The sequence below is a fragment of the Echeneis naucrates genome, chromosome 3 (genome assembly GCF_900963305.1).
Source record: "Echeneis naucrates chromosome 3, fEcheNa1.1, whole genome shotgun sequence".
NCBI lineage: Eukaryota > Metazoa > Chordata > Actinopteri > Carangiformes > Echeneidae > Echeneis > Echeneis naucrates.
The window spans coordinates 5472709-5495477 of NC_042513.1; the positions used below are offsets into that span (position 1 = coordinate 5472709).

General features: G+C 40.9%; 1 protein-coding gene across 1 annotated transcript in view; it reads left to right on the forward strand.

The window, feature by feature from the left end:
* The first annotated feature begins 3009 nt into the window (after positions 1-3009).
* The window catches only part of tjp1a (tight junction protein 1a), a 79094-nt gene continuing 59334 nt past the window's right edge, over positions 3010-22769 (forward strand). Inside the window, 2 exon segments of the mRNA XM_029497402.1 lie at positions 3010-3101; positions 14754-14967. Coding sequence (XP_029353262.1) covers positions 3010-3101; positions 14754-14967 — 306 coding nt within the window.

Consider the following 22769-nt stretch of genomic DNA (forward strand, 5'->3'; position numbering starts at 1 on the left):
AAGTGGGCACATATTAACGTGTATGTAATTTAAATGAGACGCAGAGGATCTATTTAAAGTACTTGGACTCATTAAGTCCCTTTGCAAGTGAGTATCAGCAAAGTTTTGTTATTGCCTTCAATTAAAAAAGTCTACCATGGGAGGTGCCTTACACACAGTCTCTACTGTCCCTCCTTCTGGCTTAAACCCTTATCACAGCTGTGGTGACCTCGCCCTCCTTCAGCCTGCTGCTCTGTGCGTGTATGTGTGTTTACTTAATCCTCTTTCCAACCCCAAGAACTGTAAACACACATCAGAGGAGTTGGAGAAAAGACGAGGTAGATTGTGCTGAGTTGTTGTCTTTATTTTTTTAATTTTTTTTTTTTTTTTTTCTAGATTTGGGTGAATTTGTGTTTTACTTTCTGCCAATATCAAGCAGTGCTGATAACAGCAGTTTCCCACTGACCTTCCCCACCAGCTGCTCTCTGGCTTGTGCCATACAACAAGAGCTACCTGCATGTGCACTGGCTGTCTGACGTTTCTCCTTGGCAATTTTGGCCGTTCATTCCTGCTAGAGTTTATGTACTAGATTTACTTTTTCCAGTGCATGTGCCATCTCAAAAGGACTATGTTTTGTTTATACACTGTACTTCTCCCTTCCTTCATCCTTTTTATCAACCTGAGCAAATCTGTAAATACAGTGAAGCTGACGGGCTCTCTCACCTCATGGTGTGTTTTCAGTGTAAAAAATGTGTGACGCTCTCCAGCACCCCTGCCAACTTTTTTTTAAAGGTTAAGGTCCTGCCTGGCCACACGGCAGCGTAGTGGTTAATGCTGTTGGCCCACAATAAGAAGGTTGTGGGTTTCGTCCCGGCCTGGGGACTTTCTGTGTGGAGTTTGCATGCTCTCCCCATGTCTACGTGGGTTTCCTCCCACCGTCCATCATGTTTGGGTTAACTGGGGACTCTAAATTGTCCGTTGGTCTGTTGGTCTCTGTCTGTGTGTGTTGGACTGACGACCTGTCCAGGGTGTACCCCGCCCCTGCCCGAATCATTAGCTGGGATTGGCTCCAGCACCCCCGTGACCCAGAAACGAAAAAGCAGTAGAAAATGTGTGGTCCAGCCTGAAGCATTTAATAAAAAGTGTCTTTTTATCGCTCTGCGTTCCTAATAAAAAAGCCCCTTCTCCTCTTTGACAGCCACCTTAAACATACCAGGTACCAGGACATGGGAAGTCACTCTAAGATCCTCTGATGTCCCCCTTGTCCTTGAGGGCCCACTAAAGATTCATGTGTACTGAGCATTTAAATCTGATACCAAATCAATTACTGAATTGATTAGCATCTAGACACCATCTCGACTCTGTAAACTATCAGCCCCTAAAGGATGAGTGGAGGTAACCTGAACCTCACATTACACTGTGGGTTGGCAGTATGAGACAGTACTCATGAAAAAACCTGAAACAAGTTCTTGTATCAGCTTGTTAAAAAAAGAGAAAAATAAAGTGCAGTGGGTAAGTATACAGAATATCATCACCTCTTAATTAAAAGCTATAGTCAACATTTAATGTATTGATGCAATACCTGATTATTCTGTCTATTATGTTTTGAATTTGGCTGTTTTTACTTTTTCCTTTCTGTTTATTGATTAGCTTTGCTTGGCTCAGTTTGGTTTAGCTTCCAGTGAGCTCGTGGACAAACCTACAGAGGAGTGTATGGCTATTTAAAGAGATCAGAATTTAAGAAACAAGGTCAGTAAGAGATGAAAACAACCCTATTCTTGAATAACATAAGAAAACATAACGTTTATTAAGCAACAAAAAACAAAAACAACAACTTGTTATCAAAACTGAAAATTAAATGAATGCTTAGCCTAATGTACCCAGCACAATATTTTAGAGTTGGAAAAAGAAGAAAAACTTGACAGTGCTCTCTGGTGGACAAACTGTGATACAGTTTCTAAAAACCCTCAGTCATAGTATAAATTTTATTGATCTTGGCATTTGAAGTGTAAAACGTACTACTGTTGATATACAACATAATAAAAATGTACATTTTAGATAAATAAAAGGTTGAATAAGCTACATAAAGACAGAGACAATGTTTAATAATGACGAAAAGCATTGGAGAAAACGTGAAGCACTAATTACAGTATTAATTAACAGAAAATAGAAATGCTGAGGCATGATGAAGTATTCTGTATTTAGAGATTTTAGGCTCACATTGCAGAGTTGAAACTTGAACTTATGTATGACAAATATGCTGAAACCCTGTTAGAGACATTAAATCTATCTCCTTCATCTGCCTGTTGGCCTTCATCATCTCCATGCCCCACCCTCTCATTTATGCCTCTGTAATAACCCAAACCCTGTTTTTTATTCTGCTCCATGGGCCAATTTGGCGTAAAACGATGTCCCTGTCTCCAATTGTAACAAAACAGAAACGTCACCCAGGATCAGTTAGCCCCCCCCCCTCACACACACACACACACGCTGTCTCTCCCACCTCTCAGACGTTTGGGTGCCACCGCCGCTGCATCTTCCCTCTGACTTGTTTATCTTTGTTTTTGTTTTGGTTTGTTTTTTTTTTTACCCGCGAGAAAACAAAACTAAACAAACAAACAAAGCAAAAAAAAGGGAGTGTGTAGGGGGGCTGAGTGTCGGACCACAACAATGATCCGGTCCTGGCCAAAACTGAATGGATTAGCCAATCTATTCTGAACGCGCTAATGAGATTAGAGATCCAGAGCAGACATGGGTCGCGGTGGCGCGGCACCTTCCGCTGAGCTCCTCGGGGAGCCTTCTCCCTGTCAACACTCCTTCGGACGTGGAAATGGACATTTGGACAGCGAAGACTTCGCGGCCGGTCGGGGACAGTAAAGGCAGAGCTGTGGATGAACGCTCACCTGTGCGGCTTGTGCGGCGCGCCGATTCCTAGAAGTAGAAGTCGGAGCGGAGCTGCCGTCAGGAGCAGCGGAGGAGGAGGAGGGAGAGTTAGTGAGAGTGCTGGGAAGCGGAGGGAAACAGGACAAAATGAAGTACCAGAAATACATCACGGTGATGCAGATGGCCATGGGAGTGACAGCCTCCAACAAAGACTGCCTCCCCGCCAAGAGACAGCTGTGGTGAGTACATGGAGGAGGAGGAGGCGGATGATGGGGTTAGCTTGTGTTGGTGCCGAGTCTTTTCACGAGGAGAGAACGGGTTTAGGAACTGACCTCTGACCTTTGCTGCCGTAGAAAAACTGTAATATTGATAATGATAGAAAGCCCCTCGCCCCGAGCAGCTGTTGGCGGAAGTCGGCTTCCTCCGTCTCCATCTCTCTCTGTCTCTCCACACTCAGCAGGCTTCCGTCCAGGACCACAGGGACGTTCGCGTGCGTGCGTGTGTGTGCGCGCGCTCGGCCCGGTGGACCTTGTTTGTTGTGACCCGCTGCTGAGGCTGAGTTTCACATGCAGCGGCCGGAGAGGCGGACAATAGCCGACGGAGCGGATGTGTTCACAACAACAGCAGAAAACAATGCTGAGCTCCGATACAGCCGCTTTGAAACGGCTTCGGTCGCACCTGTGCGCTCTCCGTGTTTTCTGCCCCTCCGTCCATTTGACGCTTTTAAGAGTAAATTGCTTGATTCGTGTTTTTCCCGGCAAATCTCTCCTCATATATCTATTTCCGTGACGTGATGTACTAAGAAAAAAAATAATAAAATGAAACACGTCGGCTGATTCTCCACTGATCATTAATTCAGCAGTCTCTTATCAGCTGCATTCTGATCACAATATATAAGAGTTGCGCTCAGTGGTTGACTCTCACTGGCTGTATTTATCTGTGTTTACATATAATTCCATCATCAAAGTCTGAGGTTTGTTAATCATGCACACATATTCTCTGTCTACTCTGCTCCATCCACTTAACACACCAGCTCCACTTTCCAAGCTGCCAACATTATTTCGGTTCTTGACTTTTGAAAACATCTGTTACCAGCCGATGGCTCATTTCAGTTGTTGCGCTGCGTTGTTGAGATCATTTGATCCCTAAATGATCGGAGAATTGGGGAGAGAGCCATGATTCATCATCCTGCTGGGGTTAAAGGTCCTGTCAATCATAATGCAGGACCTTTCTTGTCTGATGTTAAACATTGGACAGGGTGTGAAAATTCAGTTATCTTAGACAACTGACCAGTTGCACATTTCTTAAATCAGTTGGTTGATATTTTAAAACAAGCGATTTATAATAAATATGTGCAGCTTTTTTGATGCGCCGTGTTATGATCTCATTTTAGGTCATTTTAAGTTAAACTATAAGTTTGCCTCTTTTTTAGGAGCCTCTTAAATACACAAAAGAAAAAAGAAGCATGACAAACCTGAGTAGTACTCAGTCTAATAATGGACTCTTATTATGACGTGCACATTCAGTTCTTCTTCCTCTTTAATCCACAAAGGCAACATTGAACATGATGAATAATCCTTCCAGATTGGCATTACTATGAGAAGACAAACACTGGTTTATTGAAATATATGTGCTAACAGTGTTTTTGATTTCATCCTAAATATACAAATGAATAGCTTTAAAACTTTGCATGCACAGTATCTTGCAGCAACACACATGACTGAATCAGAAGTCATTGCATAGGGGAAAAGGATAGGTTTTCTCTTCTCAGCTCTGATGACTGCTGTCAAATGTGTTGCAGAGGACACTGTGGTAACTTCGTTTTGACACTTCTCCCTTAAGAGAGGCGCGACGGTACGTCTGTGGCCATCACATCATGGTGGGGGAAGGGGCTTGGCCATTAAAACAGGATTACTGTATTGCCTCCGACAGCCACTTTAACGAAGGGAAGCTGAGCCAGCGTGTGTCAGCAGTGTGTGTTTCATGGAGTTACCCAATGTATTCACTCGCATGCCATGTCTGTGGCCATTCAGTGTGAAGTTGAGAATCAGAATCAGGAGGTTTGCATGCACACAAGAGACTCAGGTGCTGTGGACATTCTCAATGAGTTGCTTGTCACTGATGTTAGAGAAGTAAAATGTCTAAAATTGTACTTCTACTATAGATATATGACAGTGTTTGAGGTTACTGAAGCAGCCGGTAACGACAACTAAATCAATAGAAATATATAGAAACACATTCAGAGGCGACTTGTCCAGGATGTAACCAGCCCTCACCCGCCACGTTAGCTGGGAATGGCTCCAGCATCCCCCACAGCCCTGAGGAATAAGGGTTGAAAATGAATGAATAGATGATAATACAAAACACTATAGGAAGTAATGAATTATTCCCTAAAGAGTGCAGATAAGGAGCTGGTCGTGCTCCATTTATCCACCCTATTTAAAGAGCTATGTATTATATCTACTTACAGTGCCATGTATTGCTAATACAATAAAAAAAATAATAAATTTAATAAATATTAAAAAAAAAACCACGCTTGAAATTTATACGGTCGATGGCACAAGACTGATGATAGTAGATTAAATAGAAGAGCCATTCCACCAGAGCAGTGGCAAGCGCGTATTCTCACTTAGCTTTAACATGTAATGTGGTTTTATGTCCTTAAAAGGCTTAAGTAGTTCATCTTCAGTCATTTTTAATATCTTTACATCACACATTTCCTTAATATTTCTGAGGCGATAATAAAATAATGTGATGCCATCCTTTTGGAGCATTTTGGACTCATCCACAGGAGGTTAGGACGGGGGTCAATACCAAATCACCTGAAATATTTTCATCTTTGACACAATGTCTTCACTTTGCAAAGGAGGAATTAATGTATCTTGAAACAGAAAACATGTTCCTTTCAGGCCACATGTAAAAAGTTCAGTATTTTGTTAGCCAGCTGCAGATGGTGAAGATGGTTTGTGCAGACTGTGGTGATCGGTGAGGTGTGTGATGTTTTTATTTGTTGTAAATCCCCTGCACTGCACTGTATGAAACAAAAAAAAAAAAGAATTGTGTCTAAAAAAAACCATCTGTAATAAGCACTGTTCTGTAATTAGTTTGAGCTGATCCATAAACAATAATTAACTTGATTACGTGTGTTTAACTGGTCGCAGCTCTTCCTAACATGTGGGTGTATCGTCCTGTATTGGGTGCCAGATGTCTACTCTGCTCCCCTCTACAGTGACAGCTCCGCCTGGTGTTCTCAGTCTGCCTGCTTAATGATGCATGAAGTCAGCGTCCCTTCTTCCCCCCCAACACACACACGCACACAAACTCATGAAGCAGCCCCTCTGATTTGCCTGTCCACACATCCTCCCTCCCAGCTCTTCAGAGGAACACACAAACACACACGCCACACACACATTTAGCAACTTGTATCCAACCCCCTCCGCTCTTCCAGTTAAACTCGTGAAGTACGTGATGCGTAATCTCACACAAACTGACAATGCCACGCATTAGTTACCTCGGTAGGAGTCCAAGTCCAGGGTGGGCCTGTCATGATAATCAGTACTTTTCTGAAAGGCATGTAGAAAAACTCTTTTCCCTCCTCAGTATCTCAATATCTGCCCCCCTCAGGTCAAATAAAGGACTTTATATTAAAGTCAAGAAGTCTCATTTTAAAATCATGAGTCATGACTGCCTTGTGACACACGATCCTCCTTTCCACAGATCTTTATAGAGTACAGACAAAGTTGCACGTGTGTTTGTATTCAGTGTTTGTGTCCATTAGGAACTCGCATGTTCTTACTTTGGCAGAATGGTTGTAATCTCCTCAGATGGTTTATGCCACTAAAGGGAACAGATTACACAGGGTTTATTGACTCATGGCTCACCCCCTTACCCCCACCCGCTGACTGAGCATCCTGTGGTGTGTGTTTGTATTTCTGTTGGTTTTGGTGTGTGTCTGTGTGTTTGTATGTCCATTGGGGCCTTTTGTGTTGACTTTTCAGGTCCGATTTTAAATACTGATAAATGGGACGAAAAAAAAAAAAAAACTTTTCCCACAGTGACGTGTTGAATGTTTTCCGTTTACTAAAAAAATCTCTATGGGATCTCCAAAATACATCCATCTATCTTCTACCGCTTTTCCGCTTCTGGGTCACCAGTCCAATAGACTAAGAATATACAATTTCATGTAGGAGTTGTGTTTGGAGACATATGGAGGAAATTGTAGATAATCATTGGCCACACTCTGGTTCATGCTGCAGAAAAAGAGCAAGCTAGTATAATGTTTTCCAGAGACATAAATAAATCATGTATTTACAGAGTACTGTACATTTTCTGTCCAGTAATCTGCGTTAAGTATTGTACAATTTTCAGAGAAAATGAAATACACTGTATCCTAATGTAGGTGGACAGAACAGACAGATTCCTAATACACACTGCATACTTTCTAAACTTTAGATTTATTTTTAAACTACGTCTTTGGTATCAGAAACCTGGCATTGAGTCACAAGGCACCTTCAAGTCCTTGATAGTGTCAGAACAATTTGAATGGTCCATAAACATCCTGAAGTTTGATACCCAACGATACTTAGTACTACAGTGATATGGTAGTAGAATAAAGTACAGTAGTAGCTCTTTAATCAGAATAACAATTTTGCCACGTTCATTTTTCTACTCCTCAAGGTATGGTAGTGAAAATCTTTATTGCAAAAAGTTTGTTGTGTTACCAAGACTCAAGTTTTATAATGATCCGACAATTGAAGTATTAGATTCATATGGTCATTTTAATGGAAATTCAAAAATCACGGTGTTTCCTCTGTGGTGGCATTCCCCATTTTTCTCTCTTCATAGAGAAATACTGTACCAGGGATATAACAAGGTGCCTTTCCAGCTGCATCCTCTTTGAATCTGACAGCAGTTCTAACACAGGGCATGTCTGGATTTGTATAATTCTGGAGCTAACTAAGGGTCTGGTAATGGTGTTTAAAGAGCCTGTTGGCATCAGTGACGGTAACACAGGCCTATCAGCGACTCATCATCTCCAGTCAGAATCGGATGCGGAGCAGCAGTGACTTTTAGATTCTGTGAGTCTCACGTTCTCGGCCTCTGGTGACTTTCAACTGTCATGATGCCTCACAGGAGGCTGACAAGATGGGATCCATCACTGCCGTCCCAGAAATAGAGAAGGACAGAGCAGAGTGGGTCCATTTTAGTCTGACAGAAATCCTGATTTATTCCTTTTCCTTTTGTTTCTTTACTTTGGAAATTCATATCTTTTTGTCATCGTTATTTTTTTTTAATAAGTGAGCATTTTTTTCTTACTATTTTTAAGATGTTACAGAAATTTACTGTAGTGTGGAAGTGGATCTTTGAAAATGAAATAGTCCCCACTGATACTGACAGTGAAATAGGTTGACACGTCTTCTGTTCCAAAAAGACTGATTGAAAAAAAAATCTAAATAAAATCAATAAAAGAATCAAAATGATCAATGTTTTTCACTAAAATAGAGAAGGCCGTGGGCAGGTCCTGGTGGCATAAGGTAAAGCATAATTCTACCCCACAGCATTCTACCAGTTTAAGCCAAGAGACATCCTAACCAGATGTCTGCACCACCTCAACTGACCCCTTCAGTGGAGTCTACCATGGCCTCAGAGCTGGTGGTGCTGACCACAATGTCACCCCACACCAGGCTGCAGACCTCCTTGGTGGATCCTGAGGGCCCGAGTTTGATGAAGCTAACAGAACCACAGCATCTGCAAAAACACAGAGAAATTATGTGTGCCCTCTAACTTGACCCTATCCTCCCCAAAGCTGCAACTTGAAATCCTTTCTCTGAAAGCAACAGTATTGTTTTCAAAGTGACATGGCTCACTGCTGGGAGAGACCAACACCCACCAAGAACATGCATGCACTGTTGCACAGAGTATAGGCACGACTGCCATATCAGAATGACCTCAGACAGTCCGCACGTCTGATTGTTGTTATTTGCTTCTCTGTGAGTTTGGTTGAAGCACTGAAGCCACAAGAGTACAAGACAGTACTCTTGTACTGTGCATTTAGGCACATGTCAAATGTACTATGCTTGGTGGTCATTTTTGATGGCACCAAATCCTGCATTTGTTAAATTGGCAGTAAACTGCAGAAAACGTGTGTTTGGTTGGAGTCATCATGTTTGATATTCAGCAAGTTGACCAGCGACCCAGACTGCTTTCCACTTCCGCTATTATTATAACTTGGCTTCATCGCAGATCATATCACACACTGAAAAGTCTGATGCGCTCTGAGGTTGATTGTGTTTGTGTTGATATCTGTTCTGCATGTATGGGAGCAGTGGCGTTTGTTGAAGTCGCACCTCACCCCCCTCTCTGCAGGGGGCAGATAGTTTGATGCATGTCTATAGGCCTAATCTGGTCTGTTCATCTGTCAGGTCTGTCTAACTGTGAGTGTTTTGTTTCCACTCCTCCTCATCCCAGGTAGCTTCAAAGTTAAATACAGGCTTCAAACTCGATAATATTTCTTTTATTTTCTTTGCTTTCTCCTCTGACTGATTCAAGGATGTTTTTAGCCAACCACCATATTAGTCATTTGTTTCATGCATATGTTAGGGAGAGTCACTGAGGTTATCTGCATCAAGTGGGATGTGTCATGCACCTCTTGTCAGCAGTTGTCCTCTGAAGTAAGAGGGGGGCCCTTTAGCAGAATGATGCATGTTCATCAGCTGCCATCTCTACTGGCTGAACAGTCAAGCATTACGAAGCAGTCAGGGCGACCTCTAAGCCATACACTGACAGTGTCGCTCTGTCCTTTGTCCATTCACATTATGTTCTTCCTCATTCGGCCCCTGTTCTTCCACCTCTGCCCCTCAGCACCATCGTCCTTGATGCTTTGTTCCCTTGTCTCTTTTAGTTTGTACTTTGTCTTTTTGTTCCAACTTTTTATTTTTCCCACCTGTGTGACAGAAGTCTCTGCAAATGAGTGAGATTACATGAAAGCAAAGCAAATGACTTACACACTGGCAGGGTAAAAACAATTTGAAAGGTTTAGGAATATAAATAAAAAGAGAAGCAAAGGAGCTATTTTGGATGCACCACTTTCAGATGATGAGCCAGCAGAAATGAGCAAAGGCAAATCCCAGGACGGAAAGGCATCTCGTCAGGAATCTTTTTGTCAGAGTACAGTCCATTGTTAATAGACATGATATAGAAAGCCAATGGAGATACAGCATAATAAGAAATTCTGCTCTAGTTGAAACGCCTGCAGAACACGTGTCTATATTTGTGTGGAGCCTTGTTCTTTAAGTGTCAGGATGGGGCTGAGACACACCTGCTTCTGTCCCTGTGGCTTTGCTAAGTGGAAGCAATAGTTCTGAAATGTGCAGTCGATCCATAGATCATAACATAAAACCCCTGAGATCACAGGAGAGTCGAAAAGAGAGGCCAAGACTCTTTAAAAATGGGTTTAAATAAGAATGCATTCTTAAGAAAGTCATATGTGTTTGGTTAGTGACTAAATTATCAATTTGAGTCAAGATAATTCCTTCTACAACCCATTGTTACAACATGATGAAATTTAATGGTTTGAGATTCAAGATTCTTTAATGTCATTGCACAAACATACAACGAAAACATTATGACACTTTGCTGTGCTGTGGATGATTATGCAGTGTACAATACATAACAACAAAACAAACAAAACATAACAACAATGCATACACATTATATATTTATATACATATATATATATATATATATATATATTTGCCTTGTTAAGGTGCCATTACGACCTGTTATAGGTTTGTAGGTATCTTATCTGTAGATGAAAGTCTTATTGTCACCCTGTAAAACTGCCAAAACCCAAAATGGGAGTTTTGCTTGTTTTCTCTGACACCCTCACTATACATCAAATGTATGAATACGATGTTAAAACTACACACAAACTACAAAGTGATTATTACAAATTAAACACGAATGAATCAGAGCCTTCGTAATATTCACTCACCAATGATGGCAGTGCTATGTGGAACAGACTGCTCCCTCTCTCCTGTGTGGCTGTCACCTGCCTCATGTCTGTCTCCCCAGGAAACTGCATTTGATTTAGGCCCACTTCATCATTTTTATTTATTTATTTATTTATTTTATTTATTTTTTGTTAATTGGCTCGAAAGCTTCACAGATTTGTAGTAGCAGCAGTTCACAGTATTACCACAAAGTCCAGTTCATAGTTGATTGTGTCTTATGATCACCGTTTAGAATGTCTTCCTTGACACCTTGACGAAGTCCAGCTGCTTTTGTAGAGCTAAGGCAGAAAGCTCCAGAACAGTTTCATGTCAGTTCCTGTTTCCAAGCTCAAAATGAACTACATCTTTAAACATGGTCTTTCAATGATGCTTCAATGATATAATTACAGTAATTGTAATTATAACTAAACTGTAATTATACAGTTTATCAACTGTAATTATAATTAGGTTATAGTGTATTTAAATCTAACTACATTATAACTAAAGAACACACTATTCTGCTGCTGTATAAACTAAACTTTCTAAAATTAGGCAACAACATTTACACATTGCTCAGATTCTGGGATGAGGTAATCTGTAAAGCTTTGCCAATGACCTCTTAAATCCAGGGCAGGAGGGAGATTCTCTATTTTGGGCAGAAGTCTCATGTAATATTCATAAACTTCACCTCTCCGCAGTCAGCGCCTAATGTTTCTTGTTATTTCTTTATTTACGTGGTACAAAATGCTGGTAATGTTTCTACTGAAGGGGTCACTTTGGGTGTGCGATGTGAGTGCACTCCAGCCTGTTTTGAGTTTCTCCATGTTTCTCCAGAGGCAGTGAAAAGTGAAACTAACTTCTGACTGCACAGACAGTCATATCCTGTTTAATCCACTGGCCTGCATGGCTCAATATATCGTCCTGAAATCCTGCAGCATCATGTATGATAAATCATTCATTAGCTGGCATCAAGTGCCTTTCTGGTTTTCTGTATAGTTTCAATATTTATACACTGATGTTTATACTACCTGTCTGGCTCAGGCTGTAGCTCATCAAAACGCTCAGCTTCCGTCCTTGTTCCACATGTAAGTGGCTCATTCCACATCTGGTGTAAATCTCAGGTGTTCGAGTATTAACAGTGAAACACGGAGGAAGAAAAATTGCAGGTTGTGCCAGGTTTTCAAAAGGAAGAGCACATGTTGTTTAATTGTCGTCGTGAGCTGTGACAGTGTGTTTGTACATAAAATATTTTTGTAGACATTGTAGAAACAGGCTTTCAGCAACATCCTCCTTAGAAATTCTGATTCACTTTATCCTTACTTTGATTCCAAGGAAGCTACATTCATTAGACAAAAGATTTCACATTGTCGTATGTTTCTCTTGAGTGATGATCTTTTAGATCCCTCCTTAAGTCACATGCTGTCGACATCTATACTCTTTTTTTTTTTTTTTTTTTTTTTTAGAAACAGTGACTGCTGGTCAGGACAAAATTTATGATTGTGCCTTTTCTTCTCCTATAAGAAGCGCAGGATTACAACAGGACACAAAGGCTGCTGCTTTCTTTGCCAAAGACTTTTTTCCCACAAGAACAACATGGCAGCAGGCAGCAGTATGAATCAAATCAGCTATAAACAGGTCTCCTATCCTTTCCCAGTATGTGAGAAGTAATCTTGAATCGGAAAACATGAAAGACGGTTGCAGTGTGGATAAATATATACTTAACATTTGCCTTCAGGTTTTTATGTTGACTTAAATTACTTCCTACAATGTGAGGTTGTAATTGAAACACTGTCTCCTTTGTCTTTATTGAACCTTTTATCAATAGACACACTTTGAAATCGATATCCTGCACTGGACATGTAGGTCTAAATACAGGTGAGAAGTGCTTACCATACCATGCTGTGACAATACTGGCACAAGTGAGCAGCTACAGGTAGTCAGCATTATTGTATTGCAGAAACACACTTTAGAGGGGTCTTTTCTTGAGTGGTGTTATGAGACTTTTAACACAATTAACTATGCAAAAATCACCAAACCACGACGATGATAAATATATTGTGGAAACAGCACCTTCTGTCAGTCAAGCTGATGTGTCAGTGGATATGTATGAGCCTACTCCATACCCAGTAGCAGCATTACCACATTTATTGGCTCCATTTACAGGAACGTGTTCTTATTTAATTATTTACTGGGCTTGAGTGGGCTTATCAAGACAAACTGGCTGCCAGTGAGGTGATAATAGTGATGTGTTTATTTCTGTTAGTCACATGTTGAATGCACCATATCCATAATTGTTGCATCCTGAGTTATATTGTATATGAATGTTTTTTCATGATGTTTGTTGTTGGTCCCTTAGTATACTTTTTTTCCTGAACAGTTTTTTGTCCACTAATGCCATCTTATACGTTTGTTTAGGACTTTGAACTGATTGATGACTTTATGGTACATTTCAAATATAATAAATTGGTTTAGGGGGATGCAATGGATGATTATTTCTGAGAATGATGAATCAGTATATTCTTTTCTTGATTAACCAACTCATCTTTTTTTTATTACTAAAGCTACACTACTTCATCCATTGACATAGTTATGTAGAAATTCTATAAGTGGCTGGGTTGAGTTGGTTGCTGCTTGGCTTTATAAGATGCTTCTTTTAGCAATCCCTTCTTTTTCAGCCATGCGCAATGAAACAAAAGTGCTTCATTGTGGCTTAATAATAGAAGACAAGAGGATGCTCCATATGTAGGCTGCATTTGCAGGCTACCCACTGACATTCAGCCCAATTATTCACACTTGCTTGAATGTCACTACAGCCAACAGGAAAGGCTGTCCTTTAACAAATAAAGACAGCGAGAGAAAAATTATGTCACTTTTACCTAGCAGACATCTTAATGTTTTTCCTCAGACATGGAGCAGTCAGTGTGGAGTGGCATTTTGAGAGAATATAGCCGCTGTGAACTTTATGGTATTTATTGGAAATTGGAAACATGACACTCTTGGATATATGCTGTATGCTATATGCCAGTGGTTCTCAACCTTTTTTCAGTGAATTACCCCCTGTTAATAATTTATTCAGCCGAGTACCCCTAATGGTTAGGGGTAACTTGGCTAAAAAACCCTCAACTATTTTTAATTTATATATTATATATATTATATATTTTTACACACAGATCACATACCCACTGGAGTCCCCTCATTTATGAGCCACTGCTATATGCTATATGCTATATGATATATCAAATAAAGCTTTGAAACTATCTCCAGGGTTGTTACTTTGAAACTGAAAGATGAGCAATCACTTGTGCATACAGCACAAAAAAGATGAAATGAAATGTAACAGGAGCATTCAGGCAGTTGCATTGCAACACAAGCAACTCTTTGGTGGGCAGCCTAACACGAAGAAAATACAAGAATGACATATAAAACCGATAAGTCAAATGTGTTGCCTATTAAAATATTTATCAGATTCTGACCCTCCAGGATTTTGTTTAGCTCTGTGTTAGGGCTCCACCAACTCCCTAAGGAACATTTGTGGCTCTTACACTATTGAAACCTCAACTATGTATGTGAAAGTGACAGTGATGAGAGACTGAGCTGAAAACAGATCAACAGTTCACACAAATATATTGATTGGGGCAGCTTTAAAGACTGATTACTGTCAGCTCTCTGCAGTCATGCGACTGCACTGAGGGGAAGGATTAGGAGTTGAGAGAAAATTAGTACACATGGCTACATCACTGATTTCCTGTCAGTGGAAATGAAATGACTGCCAGAAGGGAAACTATGGTGGTGAGAAAATGATAAAGAGAGACCTTTTTTTCAAAAGTAAAATGCTTACTGCGCATTTTAAGCCTGAATCTTTATCAATATTGTCTGTTTTTGGTTGTTTTTTCTGTGCAGGGTGACCCCACCAGATGGAGAAACATCCCCCTCAGGTCCTCCAGACTGTTCAGATGAGCCTCTCTGTGCCACTGGTGGCGCTGGTGCTATGGCAATGCCTGCCACCTCTACCCTCTCATTGCCCATGAGCCAGGGTAAACCCTCTCTGCGTCGCATCAAAGGCCGCATTCACCGCAGCAAGAGCCTGGACAGCATCGATCTGCTCGACTCCAATGTAAGGCTCACTGACAACTTAGAATGCAGTCACAAAGGAGGAAAAACCATGTGCCAGTTTCCAGCCGGCCACTGGTTAGCTGAATGATGGTTTGCCATGTTGGTTTGCTTCAAGTCTGCACTGCAATTTTTTTAAAAACACATATTGTGAACAGAGATTAGATGCAGTGGGATGCTCAAAGAAACATAGAGTGAACCATGGTTACGTGCAATGGAAGCAAAATAATGAGTAGGTTAGCCCGACCAAAAACATAGTGTATTTCTCCAGCTAGTGACTGTGACAGGTTTTAAATTCATTCCTGTGACATGCTACAGCCATAGACTCGTTTTTGACCTAGTCTGGTTTTGTGCTATTCATGTGGCAATACCATGTCATAGTCCTGCATTAGAAATAAGCTTTGCTTACATTTACTAAATTACCATAATTTCAACGGAGAATAAAAGCAAAAGAAGTCCAAGTACATGTTTTATCCTCATGTTTTCGTTCAGATTTAACATGTGCACAAGCAAAAGCAGTAATGCACACACACTCACACTCACACACACACACACACACACACACACACGACATTAGTTATGCAATATTTCTTTGGTTTTCCGATGAGCACAGTTTAACACATTCCATATGTATCTCTTTACTGGTTTATTCTCATGAAAAGTATTAATCTGATAAATGATTGGGTAAGCTGCTTGGACCTAAAAACCCTTACTAACTCTGGGATTGTCCATTGAGCTGAGAACTGCGCTTGGCCCACTCTCTCCACCGGTCAACTCATGTGTACTATACTTGTGTATGCTTGTGCGTGTGTGTATTTGAGTTATGTGGCTTTTGGGAAAGCAACCAAAGGTTTATGATGTAAAAGCATGCCAACCTGCTACTAATGCATGCTTGGTGAGGCTGTTTTTTTTTTTTTTTTTTTCTTTTTGTGGCAAGGGCTGTGATGGACACTCGGATACAGATAAAAATCTCTTCTCCGCAGCAGCACTGAGGGTGTTTCTCCCCTTTACGCCTTTCTTTATGTCTTGACCCTCTGTATATGTCTCCTTCAATAAATGTTCACAGTGTGATGTTTCCTCTTCCATCCCCATTTCCCTCTCCATGTCAAAGGTCTGCAGTGAACATGAATGTGTTGAAGTGTGTATAAGTACGTGAGTGTGCGTGCTAAGGGTTCATTATTTTAGCTGACTTAAAATGGGAGCAGCCTGGTGTGACTATGTAAGGATACCTTATATTGTCCCTACAGAGCAGCCAGCCGGTCGTCAGACAGCAGAGCAACTCATGATTATGTTTAAAAGGCATCATTTGGAGTTCAGACAAGTTAATCCATTATTGATGTGAAAGAGGGTTGAAGATGGACAGCAGAAGTTGCAGGGTGAGGGTGACGGTCAGGGACATGGCCAGAAAAGCCTTGCAAACCTGAATGATGACACACACACACACACACACACACACACGTCTGCATCTCAAAAATATCATAGATTTTTAAAGCAGCCTTGGATACCACCGCTGCATAGTTGGCAGTGAGATGTCTGGCCTCAGTCATAGTTTGTTTGCTTTTTGGTTACCTGTCCAGATGTGAGAAGAGCAGCGGTTTGCTGTAGAGTCAGGTAGTGAATGAAATTTAGACGTGACTTTGGTGTTATGTCATCTATAACGTGAGAAACCTGTTGCAATCATTGAGCCCTTTTGGTGAAGGGGTTGATATGCTGTCCAACAAATACAGCCCTGTTACTGCGGTAATTATGTGGCTGGACAATGTGATAAGAATCTGCATTTGTCCTCATAGTTTAACACCACCAGGTGTGCCAACCTTTTTTGAGATTTATGCACTTCTAGTCTTGCAGCTAAATATTTTATTATTTCAATGTGTGTGACCAGAAGTCTCTCATGTAAGCTAGTTTGTCGATCTTTATTGAGTGAAATAACATTTGTGTGGCAGGGAGGGTGCTACACTGGTGAATATGGGGGGAGCAAAGGACAGACAAGAAGCAGAAGGATGGACAGAGGAAGGGAAGCAGGTGGTGCTGGTAGGAACTGGTGGAGTGAAGGATTCTGTGCTTTTCCTGTCACCTCACTCAGGATTATGAGAGTCCAGAGGGTTTCTGTGCAGATCTCTGGAGAGATGGGAGTCCAGATAGGTGGAGGTGTCAAAGCTGGGGTACATAGTGATGGAATGAAAGAACAGGTCAGCACATTTTTGGCAGGATGCGTGAATTCTTCATGATGTGACCCAACATGAGCTGGCAAGTGAAACCACACATGCATGTGGGCATTCCCTAAATACGAGTGAGCCCATCACCAGGGCCCAGGCTCCCCAGGCCCACCACCCTGTGTGGGAGCACATGAGGTACCAAATCCAGAGAGCCACCGCAACCATCCGCCACCCTGCAGCCCCCAAAACCCCCATCCACCACCCAGTCATCCACACCCACCATACCAGTCTGTTTCACCACAAATAGTGGTACACTTTTGCTATATTAAAGAGCTTGAGATCACATTTCCATATATATATATACATATATATATATATGTATATATATATATGTATATGTATATATATATATGTATATATATCCAGTAATTGAGGTAATGCAAGATGTTTTTATGCTTTTCTGGGTGTGGTCCTTTGAATGGTTTGATCATGCCACTCATTTCCATGCAACAATTGCAAACATTTTTTTTTTTTAATTTATCATAACAGCAAAAGGGCTGTTCTGGCAGATTTTATTCATTCCTCAACAAAACCATTTTTGGGTCTCATTTCACCATGCAGATATGCATAGAGACCATTTTTTCATTAAATCTAATGAAAATTACACCTGTGACTCTTCTTCTTACAATTTCACTGTAGATACAATTCAAAAAAATTGATATGATTTTGTAATTTCAGACTGGAATGATCAACAATATCTATTTCACAGTTCTTATTTGCTCCAACACAAACCTTATGTTTCCTAATGTTTCTGCCTGTAATGTGAACACTATAGAAAGGCAACACTGTAGATGAGGCAGAATTGTAGTCTTTTAAGACCATTCATCATCAAGGGTAGAGTTCAAATGGCACTGCAAGAGAACTTGTGGTTTTCCCTCAGAATAAAATGTGCATCCTTAGAACTCGCTAAATGCTAATAATAACTTTATTCCATACATCACGTTTTATCTACCACAATGTCCAACCAAAGCCAGAGTTGGTGTGTGATTCTCGGGCATTTACAACAATCCTGCTCCTTTTTGATGAATAATATCAAAGATGCAAACTAAAAAACGGCTTCACTATCTATTTCATCTCACTGAGCTCTCACTCCAAGAAACAGTATCAGATACTTGTAGCAGGTTACACAAATACATTAGCCGCCATCCTTGCTGTGGCCCATCACATGTCCATGAGTGTAAGTCTGCAGCATGAATAATAGATGGAAGAAATGATCTGCTTCATAATGCAGTGTTGTCTTTCCTTTACTTGCAGCTATTTTTGTGTGATAAAAAGAGCAGCATGAAGGCGGTAGAAAAGGCGCTGTTTAAACTGGGTGAATTCATCAGGGATTTGAGCTTTTATTCAATACGGACCAATAGCTCTTCTCCTTTATTTGTCTTCTAACGCTAAGCAGCTGCCAATGTGCACTTCAGCGAGGAGAAGGTTATTGATTCTTTACGACAATGTCAGATTATTGATAGATGTGTGTTTATGGCTGTGAATCCATGTTGCTGTAAAGTGTCTAATATGTTGTTATTCTTTAACTGAAAGCATGCCCTGTCTTGGTGAGATCCAAGTGGCACAGCTCTGTCTGATCACTGACCTCTGGTTTGGTTATCAGCAGGTCTTACTGTATTGTGTCCTACTATATATGCATACATGTATATATATATATATATTTAAATGCACACACCTCAGCAAAATCTATACTATTGAAGTGGTGATGTAAGTGTTTCTACATTCATTCACTTCCACCACTTATCCATTTCCAAGTTGCGGGCGTTGAAGGAGCCAATCCCAGCTCACTCTGGGTGAGGGCGGGGTCACTCTGGACAGGTCACCAGTCCATCACAGGGCCAACACACAGAGACAGACAGAGACCAACAACCACTCACACTCACACTCAGACAGGTTTAGAGTCACCAATCAACGCAAACATGATGTCTTTGGATTGTGGGAGGAAACTGGAGTACTCAGAGTAAAACCGACACACACGGGGAGAACATAAAGGCCCCAGGAACTATGCTGCCATGCTGCCAGTGTTTCTACTGATAGAGCTGAAATACAGCTCTACTTTTGATATTGATAGTTTCATTTTTGAATGGCAGCCATCCACTTAATTGATCTCTTCTTCGGAAACCTTGTAATGTTGTAAAACAGAAAAATGATCTGCTTCAGTGACAGCACCTGTGGAGACTGAACACATTTAATCATAGTTGATGGTGAGGCACTAACGAACACTCACATGAAGACCGACAAAAGAGTGGAAAAGAGAAGGCCAAAAACTAGAGTGATAAATGTGAGGGAGGAATGGAGGCTTTGACATGGATGAGCCGCGTGAGGGATGTCAGAATGGTTTGACAATGGAGTTCACAATGTTCCTATTAGATCAATATAGTTTCCCTGGATAGACAGAAGGCTTCGCGGACACCTTATAAATCATTCTCTTTATCCCTGTTCTCAAGGAACCGCATGGCAAAATTACATCCCACAAACAAGCCGTTTATCTTACCTGAGTTGAAGCAGGCCACTGGAAATTACCTTTGGCTGCTGTGCATGAGTACTGGGCCTGGACTGCTGCAAGTGTTTCTAGACTGGATGTTGCATTAAAGAGGAAAAATGATTAAACCTGAAGCCATTAATTTTCAGGCTTACTGTGAATAATGACACCAGACATCAGCCAAAAGCTCTACCTGTTACTTCTGTCAAACCTTGAGGATGATGGTATTATAGTGAGCAAACACATACTGTTCACACAGTCAGACTAAGGCTTGCGATATGATTTTGGTAGATATATGATGCAATAGAGGCAGCACGACAGTGTAATGGTTAGCCCTGTTGCCCCACAATAAGAAGGTTGTGGGTTTAGTCCCCATCCTGGGGCCTTTCTGTGTGGAGTTTCCATGTTCTCCATGTTTCCTCCGTGTACTCTGGTTTCCTCCCACCGTCTAAAGACATCATGTTTGGGTTAACTGGTGACTCTAAATTGTCCGTAGGTCTGAGTAAGAGTGTGTGTGGTATGTTGGTCCTGTGATGGACTGCCGACCTGTCAAGGGTGTACCCTGCCCTCACATTGGCTGGCATTGGCTCCAGCAACCCCCGCCACCTGGAAACAGAAAAGCGGTAGAAGATGGATGGATGGATGATGCAATAGAGAGAAAGCTGCACATGAATTCAGCTGGAATCCCTGAGACTGAGACTTTGTTTTCATTGTCCTGAGCCGGCAACACAAATGATTTTTTTACTGACAGCGTTGTGCAGGCACATACAGGCATGTGGTATATAATGTCATATATGATTTTATTATAATAGTATTGATTTAATAATCATACCAATTCCATTTCATACCAGAATGGAACAGAAAAACACCAAGCTAGTTTTGTCATACTTCTACAATAAGAATTATGTCATCGCGCAATTTTTAAGGGTTGGAAAGATATCTTAATATATCTATGACATTATACTGTGGTTCTCTAGGTGTGATAAAACATAGGAATATGCCTTAATCCAGAGAAATACTGGAAACATGATGTTTATATGAAACAATGTTACAATCTAAACAAAAGGATAGTACTAAGTAGATCAACTCTGCTGCTGATAACACATAGGGGAGAAAATAATTTGCGCATCCTAGCCGAGTGGAAATCTGTCACCCAGTTCTGCTTAAACTTTTTACCATCGTTTCACCATCGTTACCATTTAACTTTAAAAATTGTGATGAAAAATAAAAATAAGTACATTTACTCTAGTAAACTGTACTTAAGCATAATATTTATAGTTCTTGGTGCTTTATACTTTTACTCCACTACACATCACTGAAGGAAACTGACTCCTTTATGACAGCTGTAGTTACTTTTCTGATTAAAAAACATGCTGAGTTTGTAATATTGAATATTTTATTTAGAATAAAAGGAATAATAAAAGGAAGAATAAAATATGTGTAAGATATGATGACAAAAGCAAACACTGGTTTAAAGACTGTACTTGTTGACATTCCTCTGTGTACTGCACCCATCAGTTACTTTTTGGATTGATGGTGTTTGATCACTTCTGCAGGTGATGGCTTTACACTTGTCATGAAGGAAACAGATGAAGTCTCTCATTCATTGCATTTGCCATTAATCAGCAGCAAATCTATAGCCTATGGCTTTCAGTTTCCCTATGGCTTTGATTTTGATTGGAGTCCTTTCCCTAATGACATGCTCCCTGCCTCTTATAGAAGCTCATCCGGTGGCTGCCTGCATCTGTAATGTCAGAGAGGAAGGGCAGGCCGGATCAATGGTTGTTCTATAGATAGATGAAGCAATGATCTATGACATCCCCAGCAGAAGCCTTTAAGTGAGAAGCCCTTATTTAGCACAGGGTCACGTAGAACAGTTCACATGAAATTAAATTAAGTCAATCAATCATTCTGGTTTTGCAAGGTGTGTTTAAGTGCGTGCATATGTATTAGTGAAATTTGTGGAAGATACTTGGAGAAGAGGCTGCACGGATGGCTGGTCTTAATATTACAATGTCCGGCGGTCTGGTGTCCTTTGTGAGATATTGATTGGTCGCATTAAGGAGTCTGCAGGTCAGCATTTCTCAAATGGGGGACAGAAGAAGAATAAGATGGAAGAGGGCAGAGAGGAATTACCAAAGGGCATGAACAGATAGGATGAGCAAAGGAGGAGAGCAACACCGAGTGATGGAAGGACAGAAAATTAAAAGAGAAGTCAAAGATGAATTATATGTTGAATGGAGAAAGCATGACCTCAAACTCAGCCTCACCTTATCTGTAGCCTTTAGTATTGATTTAAGCTTCAATGGTTAAAGATAACCTATTTTACTCATATTCATGTATTTGTTTAGATTATGTTAATAGTCAGTTTTGCTCACCATCATGTAGGTAGCAGTCAATTCAAGAAAAGATGTTAGGTACTATACATGCCCCGTGATATTAACCTGAACTGTATTGATCAAATCACACCAACAGACACAACAGGGCTGCCAGTTGCAGATCCTCACTTAGCGATAATTTTCAGCCTCAGCCGCTGTCAGTGTTTCCTCAGTGACCTTCAGTAGCTCTGGTGTTTTCATGTTATTTTAGGTTTGCCCTCACATCTGTGCAGTGGTCTCACCTCTGCTGAAATGCCACACTTAAAAGCAATCAACACTTTGTAGCACTGAATTGAATTTGTCTAAATAGAATCAAGAGCTCCATTTCCTTTACAGTAGGGTTTTAACGTTTTTTGTTTTTTTTTTCTCTTCATCCATCCACGTGACAGCAACTCTGCCGTGTCAATCGAGAGCACACAGTCGACGGATCGTGTAGGAGCTGTGTGGGATTATGAAAGAGAAGATTGGGTTAATTTATGACTTCAGCATTCATCTCAGACCATGGGGCTGCAGCAGCAGCATTGTCTAATGAGCTGGGCTGGATTCTCAGCGGCTCCAAATTTAGGCCCTCTTCTGTTTCCATGGCAACGCAATTACTTTGCCCTGGGTGTGGGATGTTGGGGCAATAATGAACACAGGTTAAAGCAATGTAAATGGACAGTCTCTTTGGTGAGAGAACACAGTGAGTCATCTGGAGTCATGTCAACAGGTTATTTGTTTATTTATTAAT